This window comes from Physella acuta, unplaced genomic scaffold, assembly GCF_028476545.2.
Source record: "Physella acuta isolate Inbredline_101_S28 unplaced genomic scaffold, ASM2847654v3 ptg000431l, whole genome shotgun sequence".
Classification (NCBI taxonomy): domain Eukaryota; kingdom Metazoa; phylum Mollusca; class Gastropoda; family Physidae; genus Physella; species Physella acuta.
The window spans coordinates 209,573-225,248 of NW_026731950.1; the positions used below are offsets into that span (position 1 = coordinate 209,573).

The 15,676-nt window shown below is 32.6% G+C and overlaps 2 protein-coding genes across 6 annotated transcripts in view; one reads left to right on the forward strand and one right to left on the reverse strand.

Moving 5' to 3' along the window:
• The window catches only part of LOC131942894 (inverted formin-2), a 60,963-nt gene extending 49,569 nt beyond the window's left edge, over window positions 1–11,394 (forward strand). Inside the window, exons 5-18 of the mRNA XM_059302865.1 lie at window positions 548–726; window positions 1,457–1,536; window positions 3,531–3,657; window positions 4,487–4,961; window positions 5,572–5,720; window positions 6,389–6,418; window positions 7,370–7,534; window positions 7,672–7,791; window positions 8,093–8,230; window positions 8,657–8,838; window positions 9,006–9,129; window positions 9,544–9,708; window positions 9,863–9,944; window positions 10,294–11,394. Coding sequence (XP_059158848.1) covers window positions 548–726; window positions 1,457–1,536; window positions 3,531–3,657; window positions 4,487–4,961; window positions 5,572–5,720; window positions 6,389–6,418; window positions 7,370–7,534; window positions 7,672–7,791; window positions 8,093–8,230; window positions 8,657–8,838; window positions 9,006–9,129; window positions 9,544–9,708; window positions 9,863–9,944; window positions 10,294–10,484 — 2,207 coding nt within the window. The 3' untranslated portion in view covers window positions 10,485–11,394. The remainder of the gene's footprint in view (window positions 1–547; window positions 727–1,456; window positions 1,537–3,530; window positions 3,658–4,486; window positions 4,962–5,571; window positions 5,721–6,388; window positions 6,419–7,369; window positions 7,535–7,671; window positions 7,792–8,092; window positions 8,231–8,656; window positions 8,839–9,005; window positions 9,130–9,543; window positions 9,709–9,862; window positions 9,945–10,293) is intronic.
• Window positions 11,395–11,901: 507 nt separating this feature from the next.
• LOC131942893 (mitochondrial import inner membrane translocase subunit Tim10B-like) lies at window positions 11,902–15,646 on the reverse strand. 5 transcript variants are annotated; one of them, XM_059302863.1, is made up of 4 exons: window positions 15,578–15,646; window positions 14,322–14,402; window positions 13,850–13,945; window positions 11,902–13,560 (listed from the first exon to the last, which is right to left on the reverse strand). In XM_059302863.1, the coding sequence occupies exons 2-4, from the start codon at window positions 14,358–14,360 to the stop codon at window positions 13,204–13,206; spliced, it is 492 nt and encodes a 163-aa protein (XP_059158846.1). In that variant the 5' UTR covers window positions 14,361–14,402; window positions 15,578–15,646; the 3' UTR covers window positions 11,902–13,203. The 5 variants fall into 5 exon arrangements, with proteins under 5 accessions (XP_059158846.1, XP_059158843.1, XP_059158847.1 ...); XM_059302860.1 differs by having other exon boundaries at window positions 15,513–15,637; XM_059302864.1 differs by having other exon boundaries at window positions 15,587–15,635.
• Between the last annotated feature and the right edge of the window lie 30 nt (window positions 15,647–15,676).

Genomic DNA, 15,676 nt, shown 5'->3' on the forward strand with positions numbered 1-15,676 from the left:
ATGTGTTGTTTTGCTTTTGGTTTTATTTCGCGGAGATATTCAGCTATTTTAAATGAGAATGTAGCCTATAAGTTAGGGTTAGTGAGTGAATAACATTATTTCTCGCACGAAACATCCTAATTTTAAACTTTAAAGGCTAACGTTTCATAAAACGCATATATATATATATATATATATATATATATATATATATATATATATATATAGCGCATAATTAGTTGACACGTATACATTGTGTTGTAGGGAAGAAGAGAGACATAGACTCACTATACATTTTAATCACACGTTCACTTTGACGCGTCACATACACAGCTCAACTTCTTCATTTCTATCACAGATTCTTACACAATTTTACTTTAAACTACTTCTGTTTTACATACAAACCATCTCAATTCCTTAGCATTCCCAAACCGTATCGCTTCTCTAACCAAACTCTCACGTCAAAATCACAACCCAACTTCCCCACCCCCGACGGTAAATTCTTCCCCACAATTCCCCATTTATTCCCCCATTTATTCCCCATTTCACGTCAGTTTCTGTCGGGCAGCTTTGAACATCCTTGACGTCATCAACTGTTTACGTGACGACAAAGATGGCGACCTTCAGGTCCAGCTGGACGTCTTCGAGGAAGAGCTCACGGCGGACACAGACGCCATGGTAGAGTCCACCAAGGAGGCCATTGACATCAACAGCCACTCGGATCTGTTTAAAGCCATCTACAACAAAGTAGGTGGAGTTTCTGTGTGCGTTTGGAATTGTGTGCGCAGAGCATGAAAAAAAAATTACAAAAAAATAACGGGAACACACATTGTATTTTTATTCAAAGTGGGGTGGATGGTACTTTACTGGTGCGGTGTGGTCTATACTCTATATTTGAGCATGCTGTGGTAAGAAAGCGATGATTTAAATTAAATCAAAGTAATGTACACAAAAAAAAAAGGAAAAATTCCTCTACGCATAGAGATACTTTTGGCAGATGAAGTAGAGTTCATGTTTCTTAAACTCGACAAATGCAGGGATAGTGTGGTCAGCGCTTTGCTTTTACTTTCCCTAACGTGAGTTAGGTACCCTTTAGAGCTGAGTGGACTCAGGGACGTTCCACTGACTTGAGCCCGGATTCGAACTCGAGACTTTCGGGTCTGCAGCCTAGCTGCAGCCCATAAATTTATGTAAAGACTCCATTTTACCTCCCCTTCGTATAAAGAAAAATGTTACCGATTGGGAAACACCGCTTCCCCGCGTTCCACCAACCAAACATTTACTATGTCATCATTTTGTCCAACAATACCACGAATACATTCATTTTGCCTCGACATAGAAACACAAAAATATTCAGAGATCTCTTGTTGTTATTTTATGTATAGCCTCATTGTGTTTGTATTTAATATAAAATGTCATGATATTCTAAAACAGCTAAGGTGTGATGACTAAATATGACCCTAACAAATATTTTCAGGTGAATGACACAACCTTAGGGCTGTCCTTGCTGTCCATCCTCTACAGCCTGTACCAGATTGACCCCAACAGCCCACACTGGTAAGTGGCACTCTAATTTTTAGAACAATTGTTTTTTTAAATAGAGTTTTAGATTTTAGCTTCAGTCTACATAAACCCATTTCTGATGTGCAAAACAAAAAAAAGTATAGAATCCTCTTTAGATCTTACGATCCCTTGGACATATGAAGTAGAGTGCTGACCACTTCATATACCGAGGTCTCGGAAGCAGATGAACTCTACTTCATCTGCCCTAAGTGTCTTGGTCAAGAACGGGAAAAAAGATAGTGATAATGTGATAAATGTCACTCATTGCTACACGGCAATTGTAGCACATCAGGGATGTCCGAGTCTTGGTAGCCAGATAGGTGCGGCGGTTTGCGTAAAATCAAACTGACCCTAGAACAGAGTTTCTTCCAGGCATCTGGGGGGGGGCGAAGTAAGCCAACCATCCCCCCCCCCTTCCTCGAACGAAATGGAATTTATATAGAAACTATATACTTTTAACAGTGTCTGTCCCTGAGGAAGGAAATTTTAGTCCCCGCCCCCCCCCCCCCCCCCCCCGAGAAAAAAGTCAGGAAGAAACACTGCCCTAGAAACATAATAACAATTTTCGAACAAACTGCCCGTTCAAACCTTGGTGTCCCTCCATCAATGATTTATTACCATTTTATTAGGTTCTTCCTCCGACTTATACTCAGTTTTAGTGCATGAAACATCAAAACACAAAACACACCTCTACCGAATTCCCGACACAGTTTTACCCCACATCCCAACCATACTTTAACGGATATTAACGGTTTTTTTAATATTACTTTTCTAATAAACGGAAATAGTATAGATATTACATCATAATTATAATCCTTTCTCATCCGCATCGCATACAACCATCATCACGTACGACCATCATCAAAAACGACCTTCACATATAAACATCATCACATACAAACATCATCACATAAAAACATCACATAAAAACATCATCACATATAAACATCATCACATACAAACATCACATAAAAAATCATAACATACAAACATCATCACACACAAACATCATCACATATAAACATCATAACATACAAACATCATCACATACAAACATCATCACATAAAAACATCATCACATACAAACATCATCACATAAAAACATAACATACAAACATCGTCACATACAAACATCATCACATAAAAACATCATCACATACAAACATCACATATAAACATCATCACATACAAACATCATCACATATAAACATCATCACATACAAACATCATCACATACAAACATCACATATAAACATCATCACGTACGACCATCATCAAAAACGACCATCACATATAAACATCATCACATACAAACATCATCACATATAAACATCATCACATACAAACATCATCACATACAAACATCACATATAAACATCATCACGTACGACCATCATCAAAAACGACCATCACATATAAACATCATCACATATAAACATCATCACATAAAAACATAACATACAAACGTCGTCACATACAAACATCACATATAAACTTCATCACATACAAACATCATCACATAAAAACATCATTACATACAAACATCATCACATATAAACATCATAACATACAAACATCATCACATAAAATTATCACCACACACGACCATCACCACATACGACCATCACCACGTACGACCATCACCACATACAAACATCATCACATACAAACATCATCACATACAAACATCATCACATAAAAACATCATCACATACGACCATCACCACATACGAACATCATCACATACGAACATCATCACATACGACAATCATCACATACGACAATCATCACATACAACCATCATCACATAGATCATCATCGCATACGACCATGGACGAAACCAAAGCATTCACACAAAAAAACTACATTTCAGAAACCATCAGGCGTAAAAAAAAAACATTCTCGACATAATACGTATTACTATTAGTCTGCTGTTGAGGCTGTACTAATTACCGGTAGTTCCATTTATTTATTTTTTCTCTCTGCAGTGAAAGTACATGGATTTTAATCGAGAAACTAGCCCAGCAGGCCGTGGAGGGGGTGGTCAAGGCAGATAAACTGATGGAGGATGCTAAAGGTCAACACAAGCTTGTTGATGTCGCTGTGCAGACAATGGTAGGTAGTGCCAGTGGCGTCGCTAGGTCGGGTGTCACCCGGTGCCGTACATTATGGTGTCACCCGCCCCCTCCCCCAACAATAAAGGAAAAAAATATAGGCTATATATGGGCTATATATATATTCGTTGTCTGGATCGTCAGTTTGTACTTAAAATATTTTTACCGCTAATTAACCATTCATTGAACTGGCAAAAAGCTTATTTATTCTATATATTTCTATATATATTTTTTTGTCTTGGTGTCACCCTCCTCCAAAGGTGTCACCCGGTACGGTCCGCATCCCCCACCCCGCCTTGATTAAAACACCTTATCTATATGCAGTGGCTTCACTAGGTCGAGTCTCACCTGATGCTGTAATTGAGGGTGTCACATCTCCCTCCCCCCCCCCCCAATACACACACGAATCACCATCAGAATATAAAGGGACAGTATGATCAGCACTATGCCCAGTCGTCTTTACTTTTCCTAACGTAAGTAAGGTACCCATCAGAGCTTGGGGGGGGGGGGGGGACTCATGGACATCATAGACATCATATAATCTCAAGCTCGGCATCCGAACTCGAAACTTTCGGGTTAGCAGTCGTGGGCTGTACTTTCCAACCACTCCATCCGTTTTGAAAATAACTAAATGAGTTACGTTACGTTACGTTTGCCCGTCGTCCCTACTGGGACATAGGCCGCTGACAAGAGCTTTCCAGACGTCTCTGTCCAGGGCTAGTCTCTCCAACTGTCCCCAGGTGTATCCAATCTTCTTGGTGTCTTCTTCCAGGTCACGTCTCAACTAAATGAATGTTTGATTGTAATGTTTAACCTTCAAACCTCCACAGGAAAGTTTACCATCCAGTGGAACTCTTCCCTCGAGACTACAGCGGAAGTCAGCAATCCTCGGGCGGCGGGAATCTGCAGACAACAGCGATCCTTCCTCTCTTCCACCTCTGCCACCCCCAGCAGCGCCTTGTCCCCCGCCCCCTCCACCCCCACCCGGTATGCCTTTCTCAGGCCCTCCCCCGCCCCCACCGCTCTTTTCAGCCCCTCCCCCACCCCCTCCGGGCGCACCGTTTTCAGCCCCTCCCCCACCCCCACCAGGCGGACCATTCTCGCCCGTGCCCCCACCCCCTCCCGGTGCTCCTCTGCTAGGTGCTCCCCCACCCCCACCGGGGCTCCTTCCCCCTGGGGGGATACCTGGCCTGTGCCCTCCTCCACCTTCCCCGACCCCTTCTGTTGAAACAATTAAAACTCCAGACCCCAGCTGTAAAATGAAACATTTCACGTGGAACAAGGTCCCTACACTACAAGTCAACAGTAAGACATTACTTTTCATCTGTAGTTCTATGTGGACTTTTTAAAATAGTAGTTACTTTTTAATTAGATAAAATGTGCAGATAATTAAAATTAAAATCCTTCGTACACTAATTCTCTGGTTTTAAATGGAAACGTTTTCATTGAACCAAGGTTAAATGACACAGCTAATCATTGTTATTGTAAGTGGAGTTCTTTGAATAATATTTTAATGAATACATCATTGATGATATATGTGGAAGTTAGTCTATGTACATGCAAGAATCTTTGCAAGGGAGATCACTCTGTTATTATGTACAAGAGACTGAGTTGTCGTTTATGTTACTAAAAGCCAAATAGCTCTATAAGATGGTTTAATTATGTCTCAAAAGGCCTAATCAATTATGATGGTTAAATATTTTTTCACAATGATTTTAAAATATAAAGGACTGTCATTTCATCTCACATAAACGTAATCACAACTTAATTTATGCATCCCAATCATAAACCTGTCATTTCATATTTATTTATTAATAATAATAATAATTTTTAATATTATTTTACTTGAAACTATACAATTAAATTATCTGCTAACCAATCATTAAAATTTGTTTATTTGTTTTTTCTTTTGTAGAGAATTGCATCTGGGGGGATGTTAGTAAAATGGCAGATGCGATTCCAGTAGAATATACTAAACTGGAATCTCTTTTTTCTGCCAAAACTGTGAAGGAAGAGCCCAAGGTGGAAGAGAAAGTGTTGAGGGTGCACTCTTCCCCTTCTGAGGTAATAAAATGATTATACTGATATAAAGCTTAATCATTGATAAATGATTATTGATAGATCTAGTAGTTTTAAAGTTTAAGTTTAGTAATTTTAAAACAGAACTTTAGTCCCAAAAAAGCCAAATGTTTGTTCTATGCATTTGATGCAATTAGGATAATATATATATACTATATAGAAATAGTACTGTGTTAAAGTAAGATAAAAAAATTAAGGCTATATATATAATATATCTATCTCTAGATTAATAGTAATAGTCTAATCTATAGAATCTATATTTCATGAAAATATATCATTCTCCACTTTTTAAAACTGAAATTAAGAGAAATTATATAAATAAATTTTTAAAATTTTAAAGTTGAAGTTTATAAATTATAATAATAAATACTTTTACTGTTAGGTGACAATAAAGTAAAGCTTTTGTTTTCCAGCCAGACAATGAACATACAATCTTCTTCAATTATCATATATATATATATACATATATATATATATATATATATATATATATATATATATATATATATATATATATATATATATAATTTAGCTTTTCCTTAACAAAATAGATCTACAAACCTTTATTCAGGATGATAGTTAATGCATCCATAGGTTAGGGTACATTTTAAAAATACATTAAAAATAACTAATTTTATTTTCCATGGTTTAAGTCTGATATGCAAGGAAACAAACTTCGTCAGGTAAAAACTATGTGTTTATATTGCACATATACCAACTACATGGCAAGCATAATATTTACCCAAAAGTTGCTTGAGACTGAATTTGAATTTTTTTTTGTCTACTACACTGATGCTTTTTTAATAAGTGAGCTGAGAAATTTGTTCACCATTTACATTTGACCAGAATAACAAAACTTAAACATAAAATTATATTGATCTTACATTTGCCAGTGAATATATGTATACTTAGATTGCTAGTTAACATTGTGTGCTTTGTGAGTTTATTTTTACAATAATTTTATTTCTGTAATTAAGTTGGTATTATCTATTGGTTATTTTCATATTTAATCTATATCAATTTGAGAAAAAAAAAACTTTTTTTTAAAAAAGATTTCTTGATAAATGGTATCAAAAGTAAAAAAAATAAAAACAGAATAAAAAGCTCTTACACTTTCTAAACATTTTACACTGTCTAAGTAATGGTAAAAATGTCTAATTCATTGCTTTGGATTGACATAGGCTTGATCTACCTAAAATAATCTCGTATTAATATTAAAAATGTTATTTAATTTTTAGTGCAAAAGTTCATATTTCTCTCTTCTATGGTAATTGGTCTTTACATATTTAAGTAATCTAAAATTGTAGACCTGAACATAAAACATGGCACTGTTGTGGTGAAGGTACCTTAGCATGAAACAAATCTTTGGACATGGATTTATGTTTTACTTACTTTTAATTTATCCAAAAATGAATTTAATGCTCTAAACAGAAAATTGAAACAGACATTAACTTTAACAATAGGCAAATGTTTTTTTTTTTGAAAATAGAGTTTTGAAGCTTAAAGATTAAGACATCATATTTAAGATATTAATATTATTTTCAACAAAATAACCCCTTTTCTTCTTCTAAAAAAAAATTTTTTTTGAAAAATTTAGTATGATTATACTTTATCATTTTTTTTTAAAATTACAGATCAGTTTGCTGGATCCTAAAAGAAGTATGAACGTTAACATTTACCTCAAACAGTTCCGTAAAAACAATGCGGCCATAGTTGATCTTATTCGGAAAGGTGAAGCTCGTAGCATCGGTGTAGAGAAGTTGAAAGGCCTTATAAAAATACTGCCACAGCTGGATGAGGTGAGGAATTTTTTGTTTTGCTAAGCTTTCTGTACAATACCAAATGAATTTAATAGTTCTACAATTTAGCTGAAAGAAATAATTCATAATTAAAACATAATAGATCCTGATTGTGATACAAAATTTTATGTCTTCAGATTGAATTTATTCAGAATTTTGATGGGGACACAGAAAAGTTGGGAAATGCTGAGAAGTTTTTCCTCCAGCTTATGTCTGTTCCTTGTTATAAACTAAGACTTGAACTTATGCTTCTTAAGGTGTGTATTTTATATTAAGTTAAAAAATAAAAATCTATTTAGAAAAAAAGTGCCTGGTAAATTTGCAAGACTAATATTTTTTTTTTATAATTAATATAATGCTTAAGAAAGAAGAACAATTATATTGAGAGTTAAAAAATGTAAGCACATTAGAAAAAATTGATTAAACAAATGAATATTTTGTTCTGCTAAATGTTATCATTGTTGTTAAAGTTTTATATAAAATAAATGCTTGCAATATCAAAGTGTTAAATTTAAAAGTTCTAAAAAATTAAATACGTTGTTTCTCTTATTTGAATAGTCTGATTTTCAAAGCCAGCTGTCTGGTGTCAGATCAAACCTGCTTCTCCTCAATGGGATCTCCAGACGTCTCTATGACAACAAGGCACTAAAGAAGTTTTTAAGACTTGTCTTACATGCTGGTAATTTTATAAACAAGGTGTGTACTGAAAATTTCTTAAAACTTTTTCCACTTTAATTTCATAGCATTTATTTTTTTGTTTAAAAATACATTTATTAAAAATCCTAGCAAACATTTTAATATTATGTTTAGTTATGTAAAACATTATTGAATTTTTTTTTTTAGAAAATGAGCAATTTACAATGATTAACAGTTTATCTATGTGGTAGTTCTTCTGTTCTAAATACATCTTTTTCTTAAATCTTTTACCACTTTCATTTCATATCATAAAAAACTTTTAAAATATATTTTTAAAATCCTAGCAAAAGTTTTTATTTTATGCTTAGTTATGTGTAGAATTATTGAACTTTTTTTTTAGAAAATGAGCAACTTACAATAATTAAACATTTATCTATGTTGTAGTTCTTCTGTTCTAAATAAGATTTTTATTTCTTTTATTAACAGGGTAGTAATGCAGGAGATGCTGTTGGTTTTCGAATAAGCTCTCTCAATAAATTGATCCTGACAAAATCAAATGACCCGAAACTTTCACTGTTGCATTTCCTGGTTGAGGAGGCTGAAAGTAAAGATAAAGATTCCCTGGAGTTTGTTGATGAACTGCTGGAGGACTTACAGAAAGCTTCCAGGTAAATTTTAAATTTAATGAGCTAAATAGATTTTTAAACCTTATGTTCCACTAACATGATTTTCAAAAACATATTCCAATAATTGATCTTTTAATATTTCAATATCTGTATTTTATATTGACTACACAATTTCAAAAAATGTCATAACCGGTGTTTTTTCTCCCCAGATTTTCAATAGAGAATGTAAAATCAGAATTCAATCAGATCAAAGCCACTGTCAAGAAACTCCAGGTGCAGATGGTTGCAAACCCTGATGAAGAAATCAAGGAGCAGTTTGGAGAGTTTTTAGAGGTTGCTTTTTGTTTTATGGCTTTTATGTGTAATGCATTGATAATTTGAGTGAAAGATCTATTAGTTAAAAGAAGTTAAAATTTACTTTTTATTTACATATAATTTTTAGGAAAAATTTCATTTTCAAGCAACAATGTTGAATTTAATAGTTGTTGTTTTTATTAACAAACAGTAGTAAAATACTATCCAAAATCATAACATTAACAAATTAACCAGTTTTGTAACTTCAGAATGTTTGAATTAGAGAAAACTATAATTTTGAATAAATTGTCAATAAGGATACTGAAAATAATAATAATTGAAATGTCACATTTTCGTTTAGTAAAAGTAGATGTTTAAAAAAATTTAAATTAAAATCAAAAATATTTTTCTTAAAATGCATTATTAACAATTGTCTTTAACGCTCTTGTGCAGGAAGCTGACGGAGACCTGTCTGACATTGAAGAAACACTTGATCGCTTGACTAAACAGAGCGTCAAACTGGCCCAGCATTACTGTGAGAACGAAAACTCTTTTAATCTCGAAGAATTCCTTGGTGCATTCCGTGAATTTTGTGAAAGAGTAAAAGCTTGTCAGATGGTAAGGTGGCATTGGTCAATATCAATAACTTTAAAGATAATTAAATTTTATGGAGCACAAATACTACTGAGACCTAATATAAATTATATTACTGCTTTTTAAAAACAAATGAGCAAATATAATTTACTCCAAATTTTCAATATTTTCTCTTCAGGAATTGGAATCATGGAAACAACAGGCAGAAAAAGCAGAGATGAGGAAGAAAGCTCATGAAGAATTGTTAGAAAAGAGAAAGAGTATGTACTAAATTTCTATTTATTTAAATATATTATTACAGTTTGTTTTGGTAGGTAAATAAAAAATATTGGCATTTGTAATTTAAAAATAATTTTAATTTTTTTTTAAATTTCTGGCTGAATGGTAGGTTATCAATTAAATTATTAGGTACAGAAATAAAGGAAAATTACAATAAAGCTTTTAAGAAATATATAATATATGCTTCTAACATTTATTTTACATTATAAATATTTAAAAAATTATTCTGTGTTAAAAATGTGTGCTTTTGTATTCAAGTTTATTTGGTGAGCTGTATATTATAAGATAACTTAAAGTGATTGTAAACTTTAATGTTTTTTTTTATCACAGGTGCACACAAGGAACCAGTTCCACTTCCACCAGGTGCTAGACTCCTGCCTGGTCTTTCTGGAACTGGTGATGCTAAAATTGTGGACAATCTTGTAAACGAGATCAGACGAGGCAATGTACTCAGGCGGCTTTCTGTGAAACGGAAGCCTAAGCAGGTGCCTGATGTGATTACAGAGAGTGTTAGGTTGTGATATCACTTGTTATCTTCTTTTGCATGGTTACATATAACTGCATTTTTCCTGTCTGAGAGTTAGCTTTCAGCAGGTTTGTATGTCAAGAGACAAAATTGAATCAAAGTTTTAAAAATCTTATCTTAAATTTAAATGAAATTTAACTCCTCAAATGGTAACATTTAATTCTTTACTTCATTGAATATTTATTTAATTCTATTTTTGTTTTAAATTTTGTTCAAAACTACTGGGAGATTTTTACACATGAAAATCCTAGTAAGCAAAGGATTTAAATAAACTTTGCAACTGTTTATCAAGATTCATAGAAAGAAAATCAAATTGTATTTTAAAAAAATACAAAATACACTTAAAATCAAATGTATTGTGTGCAAACATTTGAATAAGTAAGATGTAAGTTATTTCAAAGATATGGTTATTTAAATTATTTTACCTTTATAAACCAGTCTAAGAACTTTTTTCAAAAGTTTACTTACAACACTTCATTTAATTAAGTGATTTTTGTTATCATGGTTTTATATTGTGTTCAGGGAACAGCTTGCTTTTAACATTTTACTAATTTGTAGTTATATTCCATGATGAAACAATAGTTTTAGTACAATTTTATTATATTTTTCTGCAGTTTTAATAATAACATGCCTTTTCTTAGTTATGTTTCTATTTTCGTACAGTGAATAGCATATAATATGGTTGTAAAATTTTGTAATAAAGTTAGTTTATATTGCATGAATGCATTTGTATATATATTTTTAGAGTTGAATGTTGAAATAAATATGATGATATTGAATTTCTTCAGATATCTCAGCCTGACACATCTTTGTTTTGTCAATGTAATTAAAACATCAATGTAATGAAAACATCAATGTAATTAAAACATCAGTCTTTGGAACACCATCTTATGGTATTTGTGAAATAAAACTAAGCCATCTAAAAATCATGTGGTTATTATTTTTCACAGACACCATTTTTCTAAGAGAACTCATTTTAAACTAATAAGATACTGCCTGATTTTAATTTGTTTAAAGTTAAAGCATGTTTATAGTTTAAGCTCATATATATTGTGAAAGGCTCTTGTAAACTCGTTGGTAGGACAAAACTATTACCATATGTTGGTGTTTTCCTTCTGTTATTTTGATGGCCAGATAATCCTTTATTACTATATGCCTATAAAACCCTTTTTAAATAACAATTTACTTGCTAGTAACCAACAGTTTGCAAAAAGAGCTTGAAATAAAGCACTTGGTTCTAGAAAATTGAAAAATGTGATCATCAATACTAGCAAGATTCAAAGCTATACTTGCTGGCTATAAAATAGTCACTACACCAGCCAAGATATAACACTGAAAAAATGTAAACATATCAGGAGTTATGACACTGACAAATTAAAAACAACAGGATATTGCAGGTCACCTGTTTATTTAGGTATACTGATCAGTGGCATTTATGTATACTGATCAGTGACATTTATGTATACTGATCAGTGACATTTATGTATACTGATCAGTGGCATTTATGTATACTGATCAGTGACATTTATGTATACTGATCAGTGGCATTTATGTATACTGATCAGTGACATTTATGTATACTGATCAGTGACATTTATGTATACTGATCAGTGACATTTATGTATACTGATCAGTGACATTTATGTATACTGATCAGTGACATTTATGTATACTGATCAGTGACATTTATCAAAACATCTATGTACAGACCTTTACATTTATTAAATAAAATTCTTCTATGATAATGCCATAACATTCATAACACGATTGCTACATTTAGCAATTTACTACTCAAAGGCATACATCAACACAGCCCTATAAATAGACCTTGACATAAATACAAAATTTCAAGTACTCGCATATGGTTCTGTTCAAGTGACATACATAATCATTTACAACTACTGTTGTAATCTCCTGCTGAAAACTACTGCCACATGAATTACACAATTTAATTTTTGGAAAAAAAAATTATAATTCAAACTGAGAAACTCCATTAGAGAATAGAAATAGCTAATGAATAGAACACTAATTCAAGACTTGTTTATAAAACATTTTTAAAAAAAAGCATTATTGTTCATATTTTAATCTTTCATGAGCAAAAATTTGTTATATCAAAGACTTATAAATTGTAGTGAAACAGCAATTAAACCACAAAAGTAGTCTTTTAAAAATCCACATAATTTTTTTATTAATTAAATCTGAAATGAATATTTAATACTTAAAAAAAATGAGACAACAAGATCTACTTTATAACAAATTTTTAAAAAGGGAGACTATTCATTTTAAAAATAAAATCAGCTTTTATGTAAGTTTACATGAACAACTCAATTTTTTGTTGCCTCAACAATTATTCATTAAAAAAGATTTCACCCACCCAGACTAAAAGGCAGATGATGTGCCAACACAACACATGGGATAGTAAAACCAAGTCAATAACAAAACATTTACATGTTTTATAAATTGTTTTTTGTAATATTTACAACTTCAGTACAAAACCTGACATTGCAGGTCACTCATTACACATGCGGTTTTCTTGATAAATGGGATGCTTAAAAAAACGAATGATACAGATATAACTAGCGCAGCACATTCTAGCAATCGATTTCTAATGTCACCAAACACAGGTATGGTCATAACAAATGATACAGACATATTATAACTAGTACAGCACATTCTAGCAATCAATTTCTAATGTCTACCAAACACAGGTATGGTCATACAGGTGTGCTGTCGGATGGTGTTAACGATGACTGTGTAGGGTTATTAAACACACCTTGATCAACACTGGAGCCAGCACCATCAACACTGGAGCCAGCAGCACCACTGCTAGAACTCATAGACTCCAGGAGTTGCGCAGCTTGTTGTAACGCGCCCTCCTGGCTGAGCTCCAAGGTTTGGGCATCTGGCAGCGTTGCTGTGCCTGATGCGGCAGCTTCTGCCTCCTTCTGTGCAGCCTCGATGGCAGCACTTTCTAAATCCCTCTTGCGCCTTTCTTGATGGTCGACAAAGTTGAACATGAACCTTTGGTTGTATTGTACGTAACTGTCGGTGCAGACATCCACACATGTTGTCTAAAATATTAAAAAAAAACACATAAGAAAAAAACAAAAATAGTTATGTGCATATAGTTATATACATACATACAGAGGCATTAATAAATATAATATGCAAATAACTATACAAAATAATTTGAAAAGAAAAGAAAAGTAAAATTCAAATAATTATATACACATCTAAACACTCACACAGGTATTAATAATTTAAAAATTGTTACAATTTATAAAAAATATAATTATAATTAAAGAACTACACTGAAACTACCCCACCAAATGATGAGAATGTAGCACCATCTAGACCCACCTCTGATCCAGAAGCACTACGCTCATTGAAGTTCGAGACACATTTGTTGAAACAATACTCTGTTATTGTATTGTACAATGTGAGGAAATCTTTCAACTGAAATAAAAAGTTTTCATGTTTCAATAAGAAATATAAAGTAATTAGTAAAGTTTCCTTATTGAACCTGACAGACCTAAGGGCAAATGAAGTAGAGTTCACCTATGTCTATGATCTCGGCATATGAAGGGATACTGTGGTCAGCACTATGCCCTGCACTATCAGTGCTGAGTGGACAGGGATGTTCTACTGATTTGAACCAGGATTCACGCAAGAAATTTTCAGATTGGCAGTTTAGCGCTCTAACGCTAGGCCACACTGTCCCATGTAAAAAATATACTAAAAAGTTTTAACAATTTTAGCAAATTTTTTAAATCTAATATTTAAAATAACTATTTAGTCACAATATATGTTGATATTTACTTAGACTACTTACACTTCTTTGGTGTGCTTCGTTTGTTAATGTATTAGACATATTTTTAGTTTATTAAGTTTATCTGAGCAGTCATGAAAAAAGCTGAAAAACATAAAATAATTATTATTTAATATACCTAGATCTAGGCCTAAACAGCCCTAATAGTAGTATTTAGTACTAACACAATTTAAGTATTGATAGGCCTAATTGAAGAAATTGATACCTTCTCTTAATCCCATTTTTTTAATATTTATAAATTTATAGTATTTTTTATAGGCCTACAATAAATTTAATGGTAATCTATCGTTTTAGGTGCATAAAATGATAAATCGGCCGACGCTAGTAGTGTGCGGAAAAGTTGCCTCATTGTTAATGCTTTAATAGAAGTAAGTTGTGATATATTTGTGTCAAATATTAGAGATAACTGAATAATAAACCAAAATAAATGGCTAAATATATCAATATAGGCCAGAAATTAACTTTAAACAGAAGTTTTGCTAGCAAGATTTGGTATATAAACAGCCGCCATATGTTAGTAAGAGTGGTTTCCCCTGAATCTCTAACTGTAATAATTTTACAAAAACAAAAAACTTAAGATGGCTGCTAAAGTAAATGAGCTTGGTTGCATCTGATGAAAACATTGCCAGTTTTTATTTTTTACTGAAAAGTTTTAATACAGTTGTTTAATACTTTAAAAACAGGTACTTTAATGAAACTTTGATAATATTTTTGTAACTTTCAAAACATACATAGGCCTAAATCCTCTTTAATATTATCTTTAATATATGAAATAATCTTATTAGATTACTAGATTAGGCCTAGATCTAGAATCTACTAAAATTTAAATGACTCGGCACCTTTTTTCACATTGGTGACATTACATTACTAGTCTCGGCCGATTTAACATACCTAAAGCCTAAAACGATATATTACCAATTATTTAATTAATAGATCTAAATTATTTTAGCTTCAGTTAGAAACTTAGAATCTACTGACAGCTTCTGAGTTTACTGAGGTTACTCAGTTACATTTTTTTATCATAATGAATCTTTAATGATTAAAACAAACAAGTTAGATCTACAAGTTACAGTTACAAATGAACAATGATTGAATTGATTGATGTAAATGTAGCGGATCTGACTCTTATTCTATTGAACTACTAGATCTATATTCGCTTGAAATCGATGTAATGTTGGTTTATACATTACACACTGGAGTCCCCTATTTCAGCAATAGAATCTTGTGTCACACTGTTTGGTAGAGTGTTGTAGGCCTACCTAGTGTACCTAGTGATTCTACATGTGTTCAACGCACTTGCCGAATATTGAAAGTACACAACACAGGTCAAGGTGGAAAATAATATTGGACTGGAAATG

What these genes read in the sequence shown, in the direction of transcription:
- LOC131942893 (XM_059302863.1), bottom strand. Translation starts at nt 14,360, where the DNA reads ATGTCTAATACATTAACAAACGAAGCACACCAAAGAAGT. An exon ending in ACGAAGCACACCAAAGAAGT is followed by an intron (nt 13,946 to 14,321) that starts GTAAGTAGTCTA and finishes TTTTTATTTCAG; the next exon opens with TTGAAAGATTTCCTCACATT. An exon ending in GTAGTGCTTCTGGATCAGAG is followed by an intron (nt 13,561 to 13,849) that starts GTGGGTCTAGAT and finishes TTAATATTTTAG; the next exon opens with ACAACATGTGTGGATGTCTG.